The following is a 22,468-nucleotide window of genomic DNA, read 5'->3' as shown; positions in this document are numbered from 1 at the left end:
AATTATTCCAGGGCACGGAGGGCTGCGTGACAGTTTTGCACTGTCCACGTCTGCCTGTGGAGAAGGCTCTAGGAGGGAAATGTGGTCCTGGGGAAAGCGGCCCCAATGGATCTGGTGGGGGTGGGGAGGAGCGGCGTGTCAGGGCCTTGCTGAAGGCAGGGCTCCTCATGGGCTGGGCTGCTGTAGCTCTCACTGATCAGTCTAGACTTCCCAGCGCCTTTTTGCATCAGTAACTTCAAAGTTAGGAACATACCAGCTACCAACTTTAGGCTAATAGTTGAAAGATGTCAATGGCCTACCTGAAGCTAACTAATAACGTGAAACCATCCATTTCCTGCCCAAAGGAGGCCCAAGTGGCTAAGTAAATGGTATGGGTTTTAGAAGTCTCTCTCTCTCATGACCCAGAGACCCAGGAGGCAAGACAGCAGCTTGGTTTGGGCAGTTGGGAGACAGGCACTGGGAAGGGGTTCGGTCAATGCTGATAGTGATGGAGCCTCCCGGCTCAGCCTGTGATTTCATCAGGGCATCCCCAGGCACTGGGATGTGTACAGTGGGCAGGTTGGGATGTGGGGAGAGGACCTCTCCTTTAAATTAAATTTTTTTTTTAACGTTTATTTATTTTTTTGAGACAGAGAGAGACAGAGCATGAACGGGGGAGGGGCAGAGAGAGAGAGGGAGACACAGAATCGGAAGCAGGCTCCAGGCTCCGAGCTGTCAGCCCAGAGCCCGATGCGGGGCTCAAACTCACGGACCGCGAGATCGTGACCTGAGCTGAAGTCGGACGCTCAACTGACTGAGCCACCCGGGCGCCCCAAGGACCTCTCCTTTAAATAGCACTTGTTCTGGGCACACTTAGGCCTCCTGTTCTTAGGACACAGCCCAAAATCTTTTCTGCTGCTCAGAGCTCAGTGTCAGGCACTGTGATCCAAGCTCCTTCATTCACACTTTCTCCATCTCTTCCCTGACAGAGAGCGAAATCCGAGTTCGACTACAGAGTGCATCCCCATCTACCCGATGTAAGTGGTCACTGTCTGTCTGAAAATAAAGGATCCAGGAGTCCAGGGTCACCAGTGTGTGTATGTGTGTGTGTGTATGTGTCTGTGTGTGTGGTCACTCAATCATAAAACGTCTTGAAGGGCCTTCTGTGAGAGGGACCCTTGGCGAGGTGCTGGGGATGAGGAGCTGAGTAAGTCACGTTCCTTGCTGCTAACAGGGAGATCGTAAACCAACCAACCATGACATCTCAGGGAGCTGAAGGAGCAGGGAGTCAAAGAAGCCTTCTCGGGTCCATGTCCCTTGAAGGGGGACCGAAGGATGGGTCATTTAGGCTCTGTGGGATACGCTGGCATGACACATTTGAGGAACATATGCCCACACGTTGGAGGAATGTTCAGTGTGGCCAAAGGAAAAGGAGAAAGAGGGGACACGATAGAATACTTAAGATTGGAGAAGAGTCAGAAGCAAGTCGAGTGTGAGAATTTGAACTTTATTTCAAATGTCAGGGATTCCCTAGTCTGTTGACTTTGTTTCACTCCTATTGTTCTTGTTAGAAGTTATTTGACATTTTGAAAAGAGCCCAACCAATAGGGTGAGAGCCAAGTATAAAGAGCAGGAGGAGAAAGAGGCCACTTGGCCCAGGAATCAGAGATTGGGGCTGGCGCAAAGAGCTCAGGGCCCTGCGCCATGGGGTCTGAGGCTATCTCACCAGAGTCCTTCCAGGCTTGGCAGGGCTGAGCCAAAGGATGGAGCTTTCAGGGAAGGGGGTGCCTGGGCAGTCTTCTAGGACACGATGCCTGTAGACCTCTTATGTGCTACCCTCCTATGATGTCTCCTTCCTCTCCTCCTTGCCACGTTGGGAGGCACAGGGAGCTAACACCTCTAGGTGACCTAGCTACAAATAATAGTGGCCAAATGGACCCCAAACCCACACAAAAGCAGCATAATGTTTAGGAGTTATGAGCCACAAATTCCTTTTGACACTCCAGAGCATACAAGGTCAGGCACTTGACATTCAATGTGTCCTGGTGGGGGATGAGACCACTGTTGAATCATTTGTTTCAAGAGATCTGGTTCTTTCACTGCCCTGTGTGTAAATCTCCCAGCCCCCTGATCTAGGACAACCAGGTCTTCCAGCCATAGAATTATCCCTGTGCTGTCTGATGAGGTCTAATTAGGAAATACATACTGAGGACCTCCCTGTGGAGGCCCTGTATTTATGAGGCCATTAATATTACAAAGGGCCAGGTTGATAGATGCTATAAATTGACAAAATACAAAAATTACAAGGCTGACCAAAAATGTCCCAGCGTGTGAAGCAAATGTCATTCCCCCCACCCCCGCCTCATTCAGAATGCCATATATGTTTTTCCACTGCAGCTGGACTCAGGAAAGAATCCAGGGCCTATTGGAAAATTGGGGGTTTATTTTACAGGGACGGAATTGGATGATGTTAAACGTTTGCTCAAGGGGAGTCGATCTGCAAGCGTGAGCCCCACCCGAAATTGCTCCAATACACTCCCCATCCCCAAGAAAGGCACGGTGGAGACCAAAATGGTCACGGCAAGCTCCCAGTCAGGTAAGCCCCGGGGCTCCAGCTTCCATGGAGGGAAGGGAACGAGGTGGCAGAGTTGTCCTGGCCCCAGAATTCAGCAGTGCCCCGACAGGCCTCCAAGGTTGTGGCAGAGACTTCACAGAGTACTTACCAAGAGTCTGCTCTTCATGCTGTGTGAGCATGTGGGCTGCACCCTGTCTGGTCCACCATCCCACGAGCGTGTAGTTGGGCTCTCAATCCCAGAGACTCTCTCCCAGGACATTCTTGACATCTTTTGGGAATGTGTTGACCAGGTTCCCCGAATGAAGAATAGTGGGGACAACTGTATTTTCATTCATTCATTCAGTGAATATTTATTATGTGCTTCCTCTGTGCCAAGTAGCAGGCACTGAGGAGAAGCAAGGAACAGGAGAGACATGGCCACTCGTGGAGGTGAGGGCCTCTGGGGGAAGTCAAACAGATAACCAGGGGGTCATAGTCAAGTAGGATGGACATTGTTGAGCACTCCGGGATCACATGCCTACCAAGTGCAAGGTGGGTTCTGTGGGAGGCAGAAAGATGAATAAGCAGATCCTTGGACAGAGAGGAGGAGAGAAGCCAGTTCTGCTATGTTGTGAAGCTTTCTGTCCCTTACTCCTGAAGAAAAAAAAAACAATAACAAAACACAACAACAACCCTTGAGATTGTGATATTTCTCTTATTTTTAAATATAAAACCAAACCTCAGGGCAGGTTTTATGACTTGTATGGCTAGTTCCCCCTTGTATAGTGAAGAGGCAGAATTGGCTTCAGATTTGAAGAAGCACCAAAGTCCCCTCTCTTGGGGGCAGAGTGCCCCTTGGGTCTGGTTGGCACATAGGAAGGTTTAAGGAGCGTTTAACCAGAGAAGACTGCCCTCCGTGCGGGATGGTCTCGGACCAGGGGCTTTGCTATCTGCACCTGCCTCATGCCTGGAATTCTGTGTGGGATTTGTGGCCCCCTGGCACCAGTGGCGGAATCAGCAACGATGGATGTCCCAGTGGAGGGGACAGCACACCAGGAGGTGGGAAGGGGATCTTGGAAAAATGGGCAGACCCCAGAGCAAAACTGACCTACTTCAGATTTCACCAGGAGTCAGCAAGAATTTTTTTTTTCTCTTCAAATTTTTATTTAAATTTGAGTTAGTTAACATACAGTGCATTATTGGTTTCAGGAGTAGATTTCAGTGATCCATAGCTTACATACAATACCCAGTGCTCATCACAAGTGCCCTCCTTAATTGCCATGCCTATCTAGCCCATCCGCCACCCACTTCCCTCCATCGACTCTTGGTTTGATCTCTATTGCTATGAATCTCTTATGGTTTGTTTCCCTTTCCCCCCAACCCCATATGTTCATCAATTTTGTTCCTTAAATTCCACATATGAGACGGTATTTGTCTTCCTCTGACTTATTTCACTTAGCAAAAATGTTGTTGCAAATGGCAAGATTTCATTCTTTTTTTATGGCTGAGTAATATTCTGTTGTATATATACACCACTTCTTTATCCAGTCATCAATTGATGGACACTTGGGCTGCTTCCATAATTTGGTTGTTGTAGATAATGGTGCTATAAACATCGAGGTGCAGGTATCCCTTTGAATTAGTATTTTTGTATTCCTTGGGTAAATACCTAGTAATGCAATTGCTGGGTTGGAGGGCAGTTCTATTTTCAACTTTGTGAGGAATCTGCAAACTGTTTTCCAGGGTGGCTGCACCAGTTGGCATTCCCACCAACAGTGCAAGAGGGTTCCCTTTCTCCACATCCTTGCCGACACCTGTTGTTTCCTGTGTTGTTCATTTTAGCCATTCTGACAGGTGTGCAGTGTATCTCATCATAGTTTTGATTCATATTTCCATGATGATGAGTGATGTTGAGCATCTTTTCATGTGTCTGTTAGCCACAACAAGAATCTTTAATACAAGAGATCAAGTTTTCACCAGCTCCGAAGTTTCAGATGAAAGTGGACTGACCAACTTCCCTGGACAGAGGGAGGTCCCGGGACATGGGACCTTCAGGGCTAAACCCGAGAATGTGCCAGCACACCGATCTGACTGGGTGCTGCTTTTGTCTCTCACTGGGGTGTGGGTGTGCCTGTCTGTTTCCAGTGTCCGGCACCTATGATACAACCATCTTGGACGCCAACCTTCCCTCCCATATGTGGTCTTCCACCTTGCCGGCGGGGTCCTCCATGGGGTCCTATCACAACAATGTGACCACCCAGAGCTCATCCCTCCTCAACACCAATGCCTATTCTGCAGGATCGGGTACGTGGTACAGTGCACTTCCCCTCCCACCCCTGAACCCTTTGCAATTTTACCTGGAGCTGAACGACCCCTCTGCTGTTTACCTTCCCCGGAGGCTTTCTCTAGGGGTCTTCTGTGGCCTAGCATCCCAAGATTTTCCCATTGATAACCCCAGCTCAATTCAGTCTCTAAGGTGTTTCTTTTGGTGGGTCCCCTATAAAAAGGACTATATAGCACAGTGTATCAGGAAAAAAAATGTAATGGGAAAGAACATGAAAATGTGTATAGGGAACCTAGTTTCATTCCACATGGATTAACTGTGACCTTGAGAGTTGGTTAACTTCTCTGGGCTTCAAATGCCTTTTCTGCAAAAGGGTGACCCAGGGTCCACGCGAGGCCTGGCCACCTTATGACCATTCCTTGGCTATGACTCAAGGCACACCATGGACAATTTGGTCCTCGGCTGCAAGGCAAGAGCTCAAGATTTCCCTAAAACCAGAAATGTAACAAAATAGAAAAATTTAATCCTGGCACTTCTTCTGGTGCCTCTGTGGTTTCCCCTGCTCTGGGCTGGAGGTCCCGCTCACCAGCCTTCCTCCTCCTCCTCCTCCCCTGCAGTCTTTGGAGTCCCAAACAACATGGCATCCTGCTCTCCCACACTGCACCCCGGGGTCAGCACCTGCTCCTCAGGTCAGTGCTTGCCAGCTTGCGTCGCCCTTTTTAGCATGTTTGCTTTACAAGTTAGTGATGCTCCCTACTGCTGAGGAAAACAGAGGGGTTTCCACAGAAGATGTTCTTTCTGCCCATGAGCGTGAAGACTTTCCTCATTGCACACGGGATGCAGAAACAGGGCCCAAGGGGTGCCTGCCCTCAGTCCTAGGTGGAGATCAGCCCCCAAGGACAAGGCCTGAGGGAGGGTGCTTGGGGTGTCCAGAACCTACTTGTTCTGTTCTGGTCTCTTTTCTGTGAGCGGTGGAGAAATGGAAGTAAAGGGGCAGAGTCGGCACTGTGGACGTTTTCAGGTGCAAAGTACTTTTATGTTAGAAGGATATTACTTTAGTTTTTTATGTTTATTTTATTTTATCTTGAGAGAGAGGGAGAGAGAGCAAGGGAGGGGCAGAGAGAGAAAAGAGAAAGTATCCCTAGCAGGCTCCCCACTGTCAGCACAGAGCCCAACACGGGGCTCCATCCCACGACCCTCAGATCATGACCTGAGCTGAAATCAAGAGTTGGATGCCCAACAGACTGAGCCACCCAGGTGCTCCTGAAGGATCTTACTTTAGATCTTTTTATAAACACTGTAGTTCACTGGGGGCTCAGTGTCACTGCCTGGCTTCCAGTGCAAGCATATGACCATTTTCTTAATGTTTTATTTATTTTTGACAGCACGAACAGGGGAGGGGCAGAGAGAGAGAGAGGCAGAGAGAGAATCCCAAGTAGGCTCTGCCCTCTCAGCGCAGAGCCCAATGCTGAGCTAAAATCCGGAGTCGGATGCTTAACCAACCAGGCCACCCAGGCTCCCCACCCCTGGGATATTTTTAAATACAGTGGCATCTGTCAGACCCTGTGCAGATTACTGTTATTCAGCTATGTGGCCCTAACTACCCAATATATGAAACTGCTGGTAGCTTTTGGCCAGTAGTGGGGGGTGGGGCCTGAAGAGCTCACCGTGTCACTGAGAATGTGAGAACTGAGAAATCTGGGGAATCTCTGGCCTGTGCCAAGATCTTTATCATGGAAGTGCTTTGGGGTGCTCCAGGGGCTGCCTCAAGCCAAGGGGCCCCCTCTCCACCTGTGCTCACCTGCCCTCCATTCCTCTCCCAGTGTTTGGCATGCAGAACAACCTGGCCCCCAGCTCGTCCACCCTGTCCCATGGCGCGGCCACCACCTCCACAGGTCAGTAGCCAAGGTTTGGAGCTTAGGGTCTGGGAAGTAATGCCTTGTTGCAGCTGTAACTCACAATATCCCTTTCCAGTAACTGAATCAGAGGGACCAGATTTCCCTAAAAACCAACCTTTCCCAACAAAGAAACAGCCCCCCCACCTCCCAACCTAAAGATGTCAACTTCGATCATTTGCTGGCTGGGATGTGAGGGAAACCACAGGGGAGCCCTTGCTGTGGAGTGTCATCTGTGTACCCCTGTGTCTCACTGCCGTTCCTGATGGTCCCCTGTCACTGTACCTCGATCATCTAGCTGATTTTATGGTGTACCCCTGTGCAAACCCGGGGAGGTGGAACAGGAGAGGGGTGAACCTTAGCCTTTGCCCTCAGCTTGTTTATGGTTTACTTGGAGTAGAAAGTCTAATGCACGTGAAACAACCAGGTGTCCTATACGACAACATGAATCCTGTTGTGCAGAGCAGGTGTTAGGAGTTCTGAAGGGAAGGAGTCTTAGGAGAACTTCAGGGAGGAGGTAGAATTTTGGAACAATCCTAAAAGAATGAGGGTTAGACCAAAGAAAGTGTCATCTAAACTCATTGCCGCCCCTGTGGCTGGAGACAGTTGCCTTTGTTGTTATAATTCATTTTATTTAGTTGCCACTAAGCTCTTCCTGTCACCTGGGGAGCCTGCCCCCTGCTGGGACTGCTCAGGCTATTCTAGGCTTTGTGGAGCCACTCTCCCACACTGGCCCTGCTGACTCCGTGGTTCCTTTCTTGTAGCATATGGTGTGAAGAAAAACCTGCCCCAGGGCCCTGCCACTGTGAGCGCAGGCGTGTCCACCTCCGCAGGTGAGTGCTACTGCCAGCTGCCGATGGCAACCACGTGTGGGGGACAAGTGCTCTGCAGTGACACGTGGCGTATGGGAGGGGGAGGTATAACCTATTGGTGGTCTGAGGTCTGCAAATACGACTCACCCCAAAGGCCTCCTGGTTCCCATGACAGAGCAGAGATAAGTGTGCCCCCAGCCTTACCTTGGCCTTCAAGGGCCAAGGGGTGGGGCAGGGAGCTTAGGGTCAGGTATTCATACCCCAGTCCCTACTGTTGTCTGGAAGCCCCTGGCCTGCTCCTGTTATGTGTCACCCATTGCAAGAACCCGGGAGCCCTTCAGAAGCTGCCACCCCAACCACACACTCCTCCTTCCTTCCTTCCTTCCTTCCTTCCTTCCTTCCTTCCTTCCTTCCTTCCTTCCTTTGTCTGTCTTTCTTCCTTTGTCTGTCTTTCTTTCTTTCTTTCTTTCTTTCTTTCTTTCCTTTTCCTTTTCCTTTTCCTTTTCCTTTTCCTTTCTTTCTTGGCTCCATGCCCAGTGTGGGGCTCGAACTCATAACCCTGAGGTCAGTAGTCACATGCTCTGTCAACTAAGCCAGCCAGGTGCCCCACACCATACACACTTTCAATAGGATCTTTATCAACTTGGGCTCTCCTCACCCAGTGGGTTATTTCTTCCATTGCTGTGATCCTGTTGTTCCCTTCCATTCAACAATTCCTTCATTCAGAAAAGATTTACTGAGGACCTGCTCTGTATGAGACAGATGCTGTTCTAAGTGCTCGGAGTATGAACGTGAACAGGACAGACTAGACTCCTGCCTTCACCAGGCTGACCATTGCAGCCGGAGAGGAGGCAGATGGACAAATAGACAAATGACAGGAAACGATGACAGAAAATCATACCTACTTAGAAGAAATAGATGAGGTAGTAGAGATGGGGCAGGGGTTCATGTTAGACCAGCTGGTCAGGAAAAGTGCCTCCAGGATGGTAACACTTGAGACTGAGGGATAGCAATGAACCCACCACATCAGTTAAAAAAGGGCATGACTGACAAGGGGACTTTGACCCTTTGGCTAAAGATCCTGTAGTGTCCAGGTGAGGGGACAGTACCGTAGGCCAGCCACCTGGTGCTTCCCACATTGACCCACTCCTGGTGGCCAGGCTCAGCCAGGCAGGGGAGGGTGGCTTTGTTCCCCAGGATGCTTCTTAGTAAACACTGTCAGTGAGAGCAGGAGACCCTCAGATGCAGCTGCTGATCTCTCTCTTTCCCTCCCCCCCGCCCCCCGCCTTTCTTCCTTTTTCTTGTTCTGGTCATTTCTTCCCTCTCCCTTGTCCTTCTCCTTGCCTGCTCCTTTCCTCCCCAGCCTCCACCACAAACGTCCAGAATGATGAACTCTTGCACAAGGACTGTAAATTCCTGATCCTGGAGAAAGACAACACACCAGCCAAGAAGGAGATGGAGCTGCTGATCATGACCAAGGACAGTGGGAAGGTCTTTACCGCCTCCCCGGCCACCATCGCCGCAAGTACGAGGGAGCCCACGCCATGCAGGTTTCAGGAGAGAGGCAGATGGTATAGGAGACAGAATGTCCTAGCAAGGTGGATTGAGACATTTTAATAAGAAAACCGGAGTTGCCCCATTCAAATGAAATTTACCTGCCTGAATAGGGTGCTCCAGGGTCTGCCTTGAATGTAGATAAACATTCAGGAACATTCTGGCAAAACACACCCAGAGAGGTCTTGGGGCAATGGGAAGTCTCCTAACCACAAGCACAGATCCGGGAGATTGACTCAGGGAAGCTGAGCTCTCTTCCTACTGGGGTATCCAAGCAGGAGAGGCCCTGGGGCAGAGAGGGGACTGAGGATGGAGTATCCTGGGTGATCATAGGTTGTATGCACAGCTTCTTTTTCAGATGACACCCTGAAAAAAGAAAAGCAAGCTGCCTACACTGCTGACACCTGTCTGATATCAGACGCTAATGGTAAGAGGAAATCTGGTCACTGTTCCCTTGACTTTAGTCTGTCTGCTTGTTATTTATTCATCTTCTGAGACCTGGCTACTCAAAGTTGGGTCTCTAGACCCGCAGTATCGGCCCCACCTGGGAGTGTGTTAGAAATGAAGGCTGCCAGGCCCTGGCCCAGACCTGCTGAGTCAGAGGCTGTGTTTTAACCAGCTCTGCAGCCGTCTCCTATGCATGTTAGTGCAGCAGAAGCCTTCCCATGGCACGCCTGCTGTCTACAGTGGGTTTTTTTCCCTCTGTTCCATAATTTCCAGAGCTACTAGAAAACGCTTTGCAAAGCACTTGCTACACTTATTTCTTTCCTTCCCAAATATTTGGATTCTCTCCCAGATAACTGCATTTCTTCACATGCTCAAGGTCCTGTGTACTCTTTCCAGATCACTGATTTCTCTTCGTTTACTGACCTCCCTGAAAAGTTGGGTCTTAGAACATCTTTGCAAAATGCAAATGAAATCCCTTATGATCTTCACCAGGCCCGACTCTGAGGAAGTACCTACTTTGAAGACTTACATTTTAGGGGTGGAGGTGGGGCTATGGAACCAAAAGACCCTTTACAGAATCTGATGAAATGTGTAAACAGTTTTCTCAGAGAATTCCTTCTGTGCCCACAAACACTCAGTGGTCAAATAGCATCAGGGACTGGTGAACTAGCCCTCTGCCCCTCCACCCCTGGTGAGGAACGCAAAGTCCTTTAACCAAGAAATCGAGAGTCATTTCTCATAAACATATTTATCGTTGAGTGCAAATGTCACCCCTAACATGGAACTCCAAAAATGTCTTGGGCTTGAAAGGTTTAGGTCACAAGAGAGTTAAGATCCTGCTTTTTACCCACCATTAATTGCTGGCCCAGCCATGTCTTCAATGATATAACGGTCACAAATATCATATCAGCGAGGACTGGGTCCATGAGCGTTCCCATACGGTGCTATTCCTCAAGGTGCTTGGATGGCACATGTACCTCAAGTTTTGCCCAAAGTCAACTCACAGGCTGTCCTGTGGTTCCGCAGCTTAAAAGCCCAGGTCAGGGGTGCCTGGGTGGCTCAGTTGGTTAAACGTCCGACTTCAGCTCAGGTCATGATCTCACGGTTCGTGAGTTCAAGCCCCGCATCAGGCTCTGTGCTGATAGCTCAGAGCCTGGAGCCTGCTTCGGATTCCGTGCCTCCTCCTCTCTCTACCCCTCCCCTGCTCGTGCTCTCTCTGTCTCTCAAAAAATGAGTAAATGTTAACAAAAATTTAAAAGCTCAGATCAAAACCTGTGTTCTTGGTGTTTGCCTTCCAGGGGACGTGAAGACTGTGTCCACAAAGGGCAAGGTCACCTCCGCAGGTAGGTAGCCACAGGAGATCCTGCAGTGACAGGAGCTGAGAGGGCTGGTTGTAATGAACAGAACAGATGACCACTCCCTCACCTGGAACCAGGGCACACATGAGCCCTGCACCTCTAAAGGGTTTCCCTGAAGGCCTGAGGAGGCAGGGTGGAGGGCAGTGGAGGGGGCTGGCAGGGGGCTGGGGCAGGGCTGCAGAAGGTTCCAGGGTCCAGGGTCTCCCAATACAGAGGAGCCACTGCTGCGTCTTCCAGAGCCCCCCGCCTGGACTTCAGGGTGCCTCTAAGACCACGCACATCTCTAGCCCTTTAGACTTTTCTCACTTGGTTACACAGTCTTGTGAGGGAAACAGACCAAGGGTTATCAGTCTGTTTTAGACACTAAAAATCCTTTTCACTAAAAAAAAGCAGCAGCAGCAGCTTCCCAGCCATCCCTTAAGTGCTGAGTGTAATTTCGGGCACTGCAGGGATTACACAGGAGCTGAGGGCCCCAAGGGAATGCAGGTGTGGAGGGAGATGGGAACGCTTTGGGTTTGGCCATAACCAAATTCAGGAAATTGTAGCAAAATCCATGCTCATCATCAAGATTTTTAAACTGAGTGCTTTGGGCTGCATCCTCTGCTAATGCCCGTACCTGCCTTACCTCCTTTCATCAGCAAGCATTCTATGAAGTGGGGAATCTTTTAACTCCACTTTATGAGAAAGGCAACAGGTGAAGGGACCTCCACTGGGTCATACGCCTCTAGCCCAGGCTTGTCCCATGTGTGCTCTTCCCCAGCTGTGGCCCTGTGTGTGTTCCAGGAGCCAGCCTTGCCCGCCTTGGAGCTGCCGGCCCCGACTAGCATTCACTCAGGCCCCCAGGAAGTCACCGAAAACCCCAGAATTTGGAGGGAAGAGGGCAGGAGCCTACTGCATTCCCCTTACCCCTCCTTTGTCTTCCACAGATGTTCACAGCTACAATCACCGCGGGGGCAGCGGTAGAGGCGGAGGTGGCGGCAAAGGTGGCGGCGGAGGGGGCCCGTGGGGGGCGGCGCCAGCCTGGTGCCCCTGTGGCTCCTGCTGCAGCTGGTGGAAGTGGCTGCTGGGCCTGCTGCTCACCTGGCTGCTGCTCCTGGGGCTGCTGTTCGGCCTCATTGCTCTGGGTACGTGAGGACAGTGGCAGGACACCAGGCCTCACTGCCCATCTGGAGGGCAGGAGTCGGCAAGTGTCCCGCGTGTCAGAGATCCAGGGGCCAGAGGCAATCGGGGAGGACCCCTCATTACTGCAGGCGGGGAGCCAGGCTCCAGAGGTACTCGGTCCGGGTCCCACGGCCACTCAGTGGCAGGACTGGAGGCACTCGGTCCAGGTCCCACGGCCACTTGGTGGCAGAACTGGGGTTCTGGTGTGGCTCCCAGCCCAGGGCCCTCCATCCCTGTCACAGCCTGCTACGCATTTGGCTGCCCGTAATCATCAGGCCGTGCGTGCTCAGGGCCTTTTTGATTTTCAACTTTTCCAAGCACCCCTGTGGGTCTCTGTCGGCTCTCGCACAGCAGCCCCCAGGGAGGATGGGGGACTGCTCTGTGGCCTCCTCCTGTGAGAAGAGTCCCAGGCCCGGTTTCTTCAGGGCGTGGTTACCATTTTGAGCAGCTGCCCCCACTGGTGGTCACGACACGTGGTCTCTGTACAGATTCCGGCCAAAGGTCCCCAGAGCCCCACATCAGGCCCACCTCGGGGTGTGCTGCAGGCTGGGAGGGTGCCGCCGGCTGGGAGGCCCCGCCTGGCTGACCGGCCTCTGTCCGCCTGTCTCAGCGGAGGAGGTGAGGGCACTGAAGGCACGGGTGGCCGAGCTGGAGCAGAGCCGGAGCGGGGTGCTGCTCTACGACGAGAAGGTGGAGCGGAGCAACAAGGACCGGCTGCAGGGCGCTGCGCCCGGCGTCGGGGCCGACCTGGGGAAACTGGGGCTTGACGGCCACGGGCAGGAGGCGCTCTGGCTGTTCTTGAAGGGCAAGCTGATGGCGGAACAGGAGAGCGGTGAGTACGGCGCAGGGCAGGGCGAAGGCCTTCCGGGCTCCTGTGCTCTCTCCATCCTGTGCGGGATCCTGGGAGGGGGGACCAGCATTGTGATCCCATCTGACTGCTGGGAAAACTGAGGTCTGTGAAGGAGAATTGCCCAAGATCACACAACTACCACCCCTTGGAATCTGGTTCCTAGTCCCAGCTTCTGTGTCTTCCCCCAGACCGTGGTGCCCCCCCACCCCGTCGTGTGTATGCACACGTGTGTGTGTGTGTGTGTGTGTGTGTGTGTGTGTGTGTGAGACACACACGTACAAGCTGTGCAGCTAACTCCATGTTACCTTCTCTCGTAGGAAATCTCCGAGGAAGCCCCGGCCCTAAAGGTACTGGGGTGGACTGAGCCCTCACGCTGCTCTCATTTCCTGCCTGTGGAACAGGTTTTCTGGGTGGAAATTTTCCAAATTGAAGGATGAGCAGTAGAAAGATCTTAAGGTGTCTGTCGGGAGGGTTGAGAATTGGCTTTACAGTCAGGATATCTTAGAACAAGACCTTGGGCATCACTGAAGAGAGGCCCAGCCACGTGCCCCAGTGACGTGGTCGGAGACTGAAGGGCACCAAGCTGCGTGCCCGCCCACACCGCAGTGATGTTTGTGGGTCCGAAAACACCAGGAGAGAGTGGCTCTTGGGTTCTCACCCCACCTCATAGTTTTCGTGTGTTTCTGATTTTAGGTGACATGGGAAGTCAAGGACCTAAAGGTAAATCAAATGTGGAGATTTTAACCTAAAGTATCAGTAAGGGCTGGTTTAAAATGAGCAGCCTGCGTCTGATTCCCCCACACCCAGTCTTCCGGGCCAGCTCCTCTCCATGTAGGACTTGCAGACCCTTGGGCTTTTGAGGTCAGAGGGCTTAGTGACAGAGCAGGGCTCTATGTCTCTGGGGCAGCACTGTCCCTTGTCCCTTCTCAGGGTTCTAGGGACTTCCCAGACAAGGACAAGGGATCTGCATCAAGGATCTGCATCTCCCTCAGCAACAAAGGGCAGCCTGAGGACCTGCTACTATACACAATACTTGGGGGGATTTCTAGAAATACAGATTCCTGGGTCCTGCCAGGAATCAGATCCTCTGGGACTGGATCCTCCTCCCCCTAGGTTAATTCTGATGAGGCAGGTCAGGAACCACCATTGCAGCTGAGGAGCCTACTCCCAGGGGTCTTAGGAGGGGGGCTCCTTGGGGGGGGGACTCCAGTTGGGGTAGTGCCACCTACCTGCAGGGGTGGGCAGTCTGGCAGGGAGACAGGACATATACACAGGAAAAGGTGCCCCACAGTGTTAGTTGAGGGACAATCGTGTGCTAACTTGTGTGACACTCATTGATAATGCTGTAGGAAATTGATCTCTTTCCTTAGAAAAGTGGTTTGACAGTCAGTGGGACAGGCCCACGGGTGGAAGAGGTTTCCAATCCCAATGACCACAGCAGCACCCCTTGTTCTAGCTGAGGGGGGTTCTCAAACTTCAGTGGGTAGGAGGGTTGCCAGAAGACTCTGGGCCCCACTCCCAGAGCCTCTGATTCGGTAGATGTGGGGCCTGGAGTCTAGGGTCTTGATCGCCCCAGGTGGTTCTGAGGCTGGTGGTGCAGAGTCCATGCTGAGAGCCACGGTTCAAGAGACAGAGTCGTCCCTCTATCCCCACCTTTACCTCCCTTCCCGAGAGATCTCCGTGCAGGAATTGGGGGTTCGTCTGCTTGATGGCCATCCACTTCTCTTGGGGATTCCCTGCCGCCCCACCCCAGCCTGGGTAACTACATCAGCCCCCTTCCCCAAGGCTCCAGCTTGCAGGCCACACACCCCTCCTGACCACGATGGTGAGGAGGACCATTAGTCCTGGAGTCCCTGACTATGTGGTTGCCATAAAATACAAGACGTTAAATTTGAATTGCAGATAAATAATTTTTCACTGTGTGTCCCAAATATCACATTAAACATACTTACCTTAGAAATTTACTCAGTATTTATCTGCAATGCAAACTGAACTAAGCATCCCATATAATTACTAAATGTGGCAGTCCTATGTTCTCCTGGTGGTTCCTTTAGGCAACAGGCACAAGTCCTCTGTCTGACTTCTTTTATCTCTGCCCCCACAGGAGATCGGGGACTCCCGGGGACTCCAGGTATGTAACCTCTGATGGCGTGCTGGTATTGCGGGCTGCTTGTCCCTGGCTTCCGGGTTCTAGGGGGAAACAGGGCTCAGGTGTTGTTGTGTGTCCACAGGCATCCCTGGGCTCTTGGGCCACCCAGGTCCAGAAGGACCAAAGGGACAAAAAGGCAGTGTGGGTAAGAGCCGCTTTTTCCATTCTCTTATTCCCTTATTCATTCAATAAACATTTCATTAAGTGCCTGCTCTGTGCCAGACCCTGTTTTAGGAGCCGGGGAGACATTGGTGAACAAAACAGAAATCGCTGCTTATCTTTGGGTTGGGGAGAAAGACATGATAAATTAGTGAAGTACAGAGCAGGGTAGGAGGTAGATCATGAAACGGGAAAGACAGAGCCACACACGGCACTGCGCACTGAGGGGGTAAATTTGAATAAGGCCTCACTGAGAAGGTGCCATTTGAACAGACTTGAAGATGGTGAGTGAGCCAGGCATGGGGAGATGGGGGGGGGGGGAATGCTCTAGGCAGAGGGAGCAGCCGTGGGCCCTGGGGCAAGGGTGTGCTGTGGCCCAGGAGCAGTGAGAAAGAGGCAGTGGGGGCCGGGCTAGAGCCCACCAGAAGCCCGAGTGTCCAGACGGAGGAGCAGAGGGCCTCTTGATCATGTGAGATGCTGCCAATGGAGCCCTTAGCCATGGGCACTGGCTCCTAACTCTGAGGTTCCTTTCTTCAGGAGAGCCTGGCATGGAGGGTCCCATGGGCCAGAGAGGACGAGAGGGCCCCATGGGACCTCGTGGTGAAGCAGGGCCTCCTGGGTTTGGAGAGAAAGGGGACAGAGGTAAGAGGCTCTTCCTTTACCAGCAGGGTTAGCTATATCCATGCTTCCTTCTCACATCTTTCTCCCTCCTTCTTTCAATGGCCTTTACTGAGCAGTTACCTCGAGCCAGGCTCTGTGCCAGGCCCTGTGAAGACCACACTCTAACGGGGGTGTGGGCTGGGCTGTGGGTTTGGGTCTGAATCTAAGAACCCTGCAGTGTTCGGAATCCACGCAGAAGGTGGTCACAAGGAGAAAGGGTCGTCCCACGTAGGCAGTGCAGAGTCAGGTCTGAGGTAAGAGGCTCGGGGCAGAGCCTGACCAAAGGTGGAGAAGGGTGGTAGGCCCTCAAACCTTCATGGCTGGAAATAGGCAGGGAAGGAGAAATAGAAAGACCTAGACACAGGCCCAGCCCTGGAGGAGGCTGGGAAGATTTTACAACTAGATTCTTAACCAGGAGTCAGCTTTCATCAGGTGAAACCAAGCACAGACGCTAGAAATTCTCATAATGCCAAAAGAGCATGAGCAAGAGCTTTATTTTTAGCTCCTCTTTGTCTTAAAAATATTGTTCAACCAGGCAACAAATATTTATTGAGTGGCTCCTGTGGGCCAGACCTCATGGGCTATAAAGGCTCTGGGGGTAGAAACTGAAGGTGTTTTGCAGCTTTGTGGCCTCAAGGAGGTATCTGATGGATCAGAGACCACCAGCAGTTGGGAAGTATTGCCCACAAATGACACTGCCAGGCTGGGTGGGCGAGCAAACTGAGCATCCTCTGCTTTCTCCCCAGGGGCTGCTGGTGAACCTGGTGTTCAGGGCCCACCTGGTGTCCCAGGTTCTGTGGGTCCCAAAGGTAAGTCAAGTGCCAGGATGGCACGGATCACAGAGGTCCAGGAAGTGGATCCTGACAGCCCTAACCTGCTGCAGGGACAATGGGCCCAGAGAGCCCCCCCCACAAAGGAGTGCCTGGGGGGTCAGGGCTGGAACTGACCCCAGGGCTGGAATTTTTGGGACCATGCTTCTGTCTCTCTTCAGTGGCCCTGTTATGTGGCCCCTAAGTGTGTGGATGGGTCAGGAAGTCCCAAGTCAGATGAGTTCCTCACCCGACAGCTGCCCAATTGCACTCCTTCAAAAGCATTATGTCTGGACGGCTCAGGGAGAACGGGGCCTTCTCAGTTTGATGCCCATCTCCCCTCCCTGCTGCTGCCCGGGCCCACATGTTCTACTCTGACCGGGAAGGAGCAGGGGTCTCTCGATCCCACCAGCTGTAGTGTCCTCCCTCAGGAGAACTTTGCACTGGGGTCCCTCTCAGACCCACTGACTTGGGGTCTGGGCACGAACCCACACTGTGTGGGCAATGCTCACACACACACAGCCCTCACTTGGAAGTGAGCCCCTACCTGCCCCTCACTGTGGGGTCACGTGTCCCTGGCCTGTGGCTCGCCCCTGATGATTGTGGTCTTGTCTTTCTTCTCAGGTTCCAGTGGTTCTCCTGGCCCACGGGGTCCCCCAGGTCAGTGTGCTGCTTATAAAAATAGATGCTGTTTCTGGGGAAAAGAAAGGGATACTAAAAAGAAACACATTTTTTAAAAATTTTTTTTTTTTTAACATTTATTTGTTTTTGAGACAGAGACAGAGCATGAATGGGGGAGGGTCAGAGAGAAAGGGAGACACAGAATCTGAAGCTCAGGCTCCAGGCTCTGAGCAGTCAGCACAGAGCCCGACGCGGGGCTCGAACTCACATACCGTGAGATCGTGACCTGAGCCGAAGTCGTACGCTTAACTGACTGAGCCACCCAGGTGCCCCAAGAAACACATTTTTAAAGCAAAAGAAGCAATTATATGGAGCCTTCCAGAGGTCCAAAACTCCCGTCCATACATGTGTCCCCTGAAGCTGAGGTCAGGTTCCCAGTGGTTTCGGGGAGATCCGTGCTGACCTGGCTCAGGGCGCATGGCCCTCCGGTAGCCTCAGCAGCAGGCACTTACTGTCCTGCTTGCACCTGAGCAAAGTCCCTGTGGCCACCTCCTCCCTGTGGGCCAGAGCCCTTCTGCTGTCTTGGGAATCTTGAGCTGTAGCCCACACTGTAATGCGGACCAGTGTTTCTGCCACGGCCCCATGAGGTGTCCTTACATCAGGGCCTGTGACACTAGGGCAAGGAACTGGGCTGGGATGATGTAGCAGGGTTGTGGGGAGGAGTCTGTGGAGAGCAGCCCTTGACTTTACCCCAGGCTGTGCATGCACCTGTGTGTGTGTGTGCGTGTGCATGTCTGTGCCTGTGTCCATGTCCATCGGTCCATCAGGCCACTCACCTAGCTTCATGGTTGTCTTTGCTTGCAGGCTCTGTAGGTCCCCAAGGGCTCCGAGGTGAAGTTGGACTCCCTGGTGTCAAAGGTGAGCTTGGGGAAGGGGATGCCACCCTGTAGATGCCACTCACTCAAGAAGGAGGTCTGGGCGGTGGGGCAGCTATACGGGCTGGCAGGTACGTAAGCAGAGGGCAGGTCAGGATGGCAGAGAGCCTGTCTGCACACAGACACCGCCCTTTTTTGGTCATCCCCTCTGGGGCTCCTTACACAGAGTTGTCCCTTACCTTTTCAGGTGACAAAGGTCCCATGGGATCACCGGGACCCAAAGGTACGTTGTCACTGCTCAGACATCCCCATAGTCCGCCTGACTCCTGGGAGCCCCGATGGGAACCTGTCTCAGGGTCCAGGATTGGACCTGAGAGCTCATTCTAGCCCAGCCTCTCAGATAGGGAAACTAAGACAGGAAGAGGGGAAACCGAGCACCTATGTCACAAGCACTGTGGTCGGGTGGCCCGCAGGGTGGTCAGGATGCAGTGTTGAGGCACATCCTCTCTCGTCTGGCTCTCCTTGCACTCATGGCACTCACTGTGCAACAGCAGGGGCTGGGGTAGTTTGGGGGTGATGGTGCTGACCCTGGGGGAGAGCGAGCTCCTTGGCCTCAGCAGTGCCTGGGTCTCACTGACATTCTGCTGGCAGCAACTCAAGGGCATAGTGAGAACTGTTTGTAGCCAGGGTCCCTCTCACTGAGTGAGGGTGTTTTCCTTGCTCCGACTGCTGCTTCCTGCCACCCCACCCTGCCCCATGTCTGTTTCAGGTGACCAGGGGGAGAAAGGACCCCGAGGCCTCACAGGTCAGTCTTGCACAGGAATCTGATTTCATCCACTAAAGACTTCTTGTAAACCCAGCGGGCACTGGAGGTGGAAAGAAATACACAAATATGAGGCAGAAGCTCTGTCTAAAAACCTTCGGAAAACTTGTAATCTAGGGAAAAATCACAAGACAGGATAAAATAAAAAACAGTGAACGGAGTAGGAACCAGCATCAAAATGTACGTATAGTCCAGACGGTAAATGTTTGGAGCAGGAAAGGGAGTTTATGATCGTCTTGGATTATTTCGGGGGGATCCAGTTGGGGGAATTAGGCCCTTCCCAGAGCAGCAGAGAGTTGACACTACTTGCAAGCCTCTCATCTGCTTAACCTTCTGCCAGCTCGAATGCCTAAAAAAGAAATCCGTAGAAATGGTGCTTTGGCTACAGGGGCAGCTCTGTGCTGCCAGGGAAATGATTCATCTGCACATCCCTTCAGACCGGACGTGGCTCCGGACCTGCCTGTGTCTGCTGCCCGGGGACCCTGACCATAGAATCTAAGCAGGGGCTGTGTCCGCAGCCTCTGTTTGTTACCTCCAGCTCCTCTGGTTGGGGAGGTGGCAGTCTTGGGGGTGGGGAACACGCGTATCGTGGAAGTCCCAGTCAGCAAGCCTGTTTCCTTTGCAGGCGAGCCCGGCTTGAGAGGTTTGCCTGGCGCCGTGGGTGAGCCTGGAGCTAAAGGGGCAATGGGTGAGTGTCCCAAAGGAACGGATGCAGTGGGTTTGCCCCTTCCAGTCGAGGTCAGAGAGCCGAGAGCCTGCTTCTAGAGCTGCGTGTCCTGTTCTCCGGTTTGTCTGAGGGCCCATGTGCAGGCTGTTTCTGTCTCTGGGTTTGTCACTGCTGGAGGTTGGTGGCCCATCCAGCCTGGTCCCTGCCTCAAGGCCACTTGGGCCCCTGGGGAGGACAGATAAGCATTGAGGTCCCTTAGGACCCACACTGTTCCCGGCATAACCCTGGTACTCCAGAGCTGGTGTCACAGCCAGATCCAGGGTTTAACCATTTTGCTGACCCTTAGCAAGGTGCTTGTCAGCCAGGACTTGGAAGCTGACCAACAACCCTCAGAGGGCGGAGCGTTTAGCACCAAGTCCCAAAAGGGTTTAAGCTCCACCAGTGGGGATGTGGTATGTTCAGTTTCCTGTTCATGTAACACAACGAGGAGGCTCTGACTGTAGGCAGGATGCCATGTGGGGCAAGTAAAATGCTTTACCTCCCACAAGGGGAGATAAAGCTTGTAGAAGGGACAGGTGCCCTGAAAGGCACGGAGTGCTATGAGGGTATGGCAGAGAGAGATTCCTTCCTACTAGAAATGAAGGAGGAGGCATTTCACGTGGCCTTATAAAGCAAGGAAGATTTCGTCATGGTCATTTTGGAAAAGTCTCTGCAGAGACAACACAAGTGAGGAGAGACAAAGGGGTGGGAGAAAGCAAGATACGGTCCCTGAAGGACGCCACTTTGGACAAAGGTTAGCATAACACCCAGAGCAGAGGAGAGAACTTGGAGGACCTTGACTTCCAGGACCTTGAGTAAACGAGGCAGACATTTATTGAGTATCTGGTGCATGCTGAGTCTGCAGTAGGCCCTGGGGATGCAATGGGGAGTTGCTGACCCGTTAGTTCTCTGCAGGAAAATACACAATCCCTGGTTTAGGGGAAGAGGCCAGGGAGAAAGTGGCATCCGTGGTCGGCAGCTGTGGGAAGGGCTGCATGGGCTCCCGCCTGGGAGACAACTGGCTAAAGCCTGTGGGGTCATCGAGGGAGGGAGGCCCAAAAGTAGCTCTTGGGGTAACTGGTGATATGTGGTTCTGCTTTCCTAGGACCCGCTGGCCCTGATGGACACCAAGGCCCAAGAGGTGGGTTGCAGATCTGCTCTCCTCGTGCTCACTGCCTGGCCCTGCCCTGCCCACATCCCAGCATGCAGTCCCCAGTCCCCTTAATCATAAGGCAGCAGGACCCCCATGAGGCCCAGGTCTTACTCCCCTTCTCCTTTCCACCTGCCAGCAAATTAGTAAAACCCCAGAAACCATAGGCTCAGATGTGCCGGCTGGCTCAGCTTTCCTAAAAGGAAAACCCTTCTTTATCTCATGCTCTCTCTAGGTGAACAGGGTCTGACAGGGATGCCTGGAACCCGTGGCCCACCAGGGCCTTCTGGAGACCCAGGAAAGCCAGGTAACAGAGTGGCAAAGGGGAGCTACGGCCTGTGTGTGTGTGTACACGTGAATGTGTGTGCCTTAGCCATTTTCCTCCAGCATTTCAGCAGGGAGCGGCCACACCAGCTGGCTGGTACTATGTTCGGTGACTGGGTTCTGACACCACTGGGTCACCAACTCTGGCAACTTGGAAGAGAGAGGTTCACAGTTAATTAGCAGAAATTAACAGAAAGCTGGGAGTTCTAGAAAGGAGCAAGGAATCTCTTAAAAATTGCAGTTTAAGGCCATTTCCATGCCTTGCTCCTCTGAGCCCGTCCCCTCCACCCACCTCCTCTCTGGCCATACCTGGACACTCACCAACACCAGTCTGAGTAGAGAGCCCACTGTTAGGGTTTCCACCTGAAGGCCCAGCAGGAGCCAGAGCCGCAGGGCTACGGGAGGGTCAGACCAAAGCAAGCCAGAGAGCTGTGAGGCAAGGCAACATTCGACAAGGGGGCTGCTAGAACAGGGGTGCGTCCTGGCTCCTTTGGTGGGTGCACAGATGGGGAGCACCAAGGGAGGGGATTTGGGGGGCAGCATTGGGGATCCATGACTGTATGAGCTTTCTGGGTTCATCGCTCTCAGATGCCAGAGAGTCTAGGACTCCAAGCAGGCTAAGAACCATTGCCTGATGGAGCAGTGGTCACTTCCTTGCAAAGCCCAAAGAACAGCTCTTTGTCCAGTGTGGGGAGCATCCTGAGTTTGTCCTCCCGCAGCCGAGGGTGTGGCTCCTCAGCCCTTCATATCTCTCTCTCTCTCTGTCTCTGTCATGTGTTCTCTTTTCCGCAGGTCTCACAGGACCTCAGGGACCTCAGGGTGAGTCATCAGGCCCTTCCCACCTCCAGATGCCACCTGCCCAGCCTCCTGCTTCCAGCTTTCCGCAAATGCCTTTCCAGTCACCTTAGAGTTTCCTCTCCTCCCTGCACTCCCCTGGAAAAAACTAGTTCAGGTTCTTTCACTGTGAGTCATAAGAAACATATTAGGACGGAAAAATACGCAGAGAACAATCTAGAAAGCCATTCTGGAGAAACCAGGCCAAATCATGTGCCGATTCTGTCTGCCCAGTCACTGGTGCAGGACCCCGGGAGAGGAGGCTTCAGGCACAGGAGCCCTGCTGGGCTCCCAGAGGCCTGGTCTCTGCAATGGTGGGGCAGGAGAGGGGAGTGCACCTCATGTGAGGCCCAGTATCTCTGGGACAGCTTCAGTGTCAGAGTCTGTCTTATGATTGCACTGGTGTTGACATTTGGGTTTGAGAGATTGTCACCATGCCCAGCCCCAACTCCTAAAAGAAATTA

General features: G+C 52.7%; 1 protein-coding gene across 1 annotated transcript in view; it reads left to right on the top strand.

Moving 5' to 3' along the window:
* The window catches only part of COL17A1 (collagen type XVII alpha 1 chain), a 51,479-nt gene that overhangs the window by 14,076 nt on the left and 14,935 nt on the right, over positions 1 to 22,468 (top strand). Inside the window, 25 exon segments of the mRNA XM_042960682.1 lie at positions 969 to 1,016; positions 2,432 to 2,575; positions 4,679 to 4,837; positions 5,435 to 5,506; positions 6,641 to 6,712; positions 7,477 to 7,545; positions 8,888 to 9,049; positions 9,425 to 9,505; positions 10,824 to 10,868; positions 11,810 to 12,007; positions 12,655 to 12,876; positions 13,212 to 13,241; positions 13,588 to 13,614; positions 14,999 to 15,025; positions 15,126 to 15,188; positions 15,740 to 15,844; positions 16,609 to 16,671; positions 17,296 to 17,331; positions 18,157 to 18,210; positions 18,415 to 18,450; positions 18,937 to 18,972; positions 19,616 to 19,678; positions 20,802 to 20,837; positions 21,082 to 21,153; positions 21,963 to 21,989. Of these exon segments, the coding sequence (XP_042816616.1) occupies positions 969 to 1,016; positions 2,432 to 2,575; positions 4,679 to 4,837; positions 5,435 to 5,506; positions 6,641 to 6,712; positions 7,477 to 7,545; positions 8,888 to 9,049; positions 9,425 to 9,505; positions 10,824 to 10,868; positions 11,810 to 12,007; positions 12,655 to 12,876; positions 13,212 to 13,241; positions 13,588 to 13,614; positions 14,999 to 15,025; positions 15,126 to 15,188; positions 15,740 to 15,844; positions 16,609 to 16,671; positions 17,296 to 17,331; positions 18,157 to 18,210; positions 18,415 to 18,450; positions 18,937 to 18,972; positions 19,616 to 19,678; positions 20,802 to 20,837; positions 21,082 to 21,153; positions 21,963 to 21,989 (1,947 nt within the window).

This window comes from Panthera tigris, chromosome D2, assembly GCF_018350195.1.
Source record: "Panthera tigris isolate Pti1 chromosome D2, P.tigris_Pti1_mat1.1, whole genome shotgun sequence".
NCBI lineage: Eukaryota > Metazoa > Chordata > Mammalia > Carnivora > Felidae > Panthera > Panthera tigris.
This window is presented reverse-complemented; position numbering and strand designations above follow the sequence as displayed.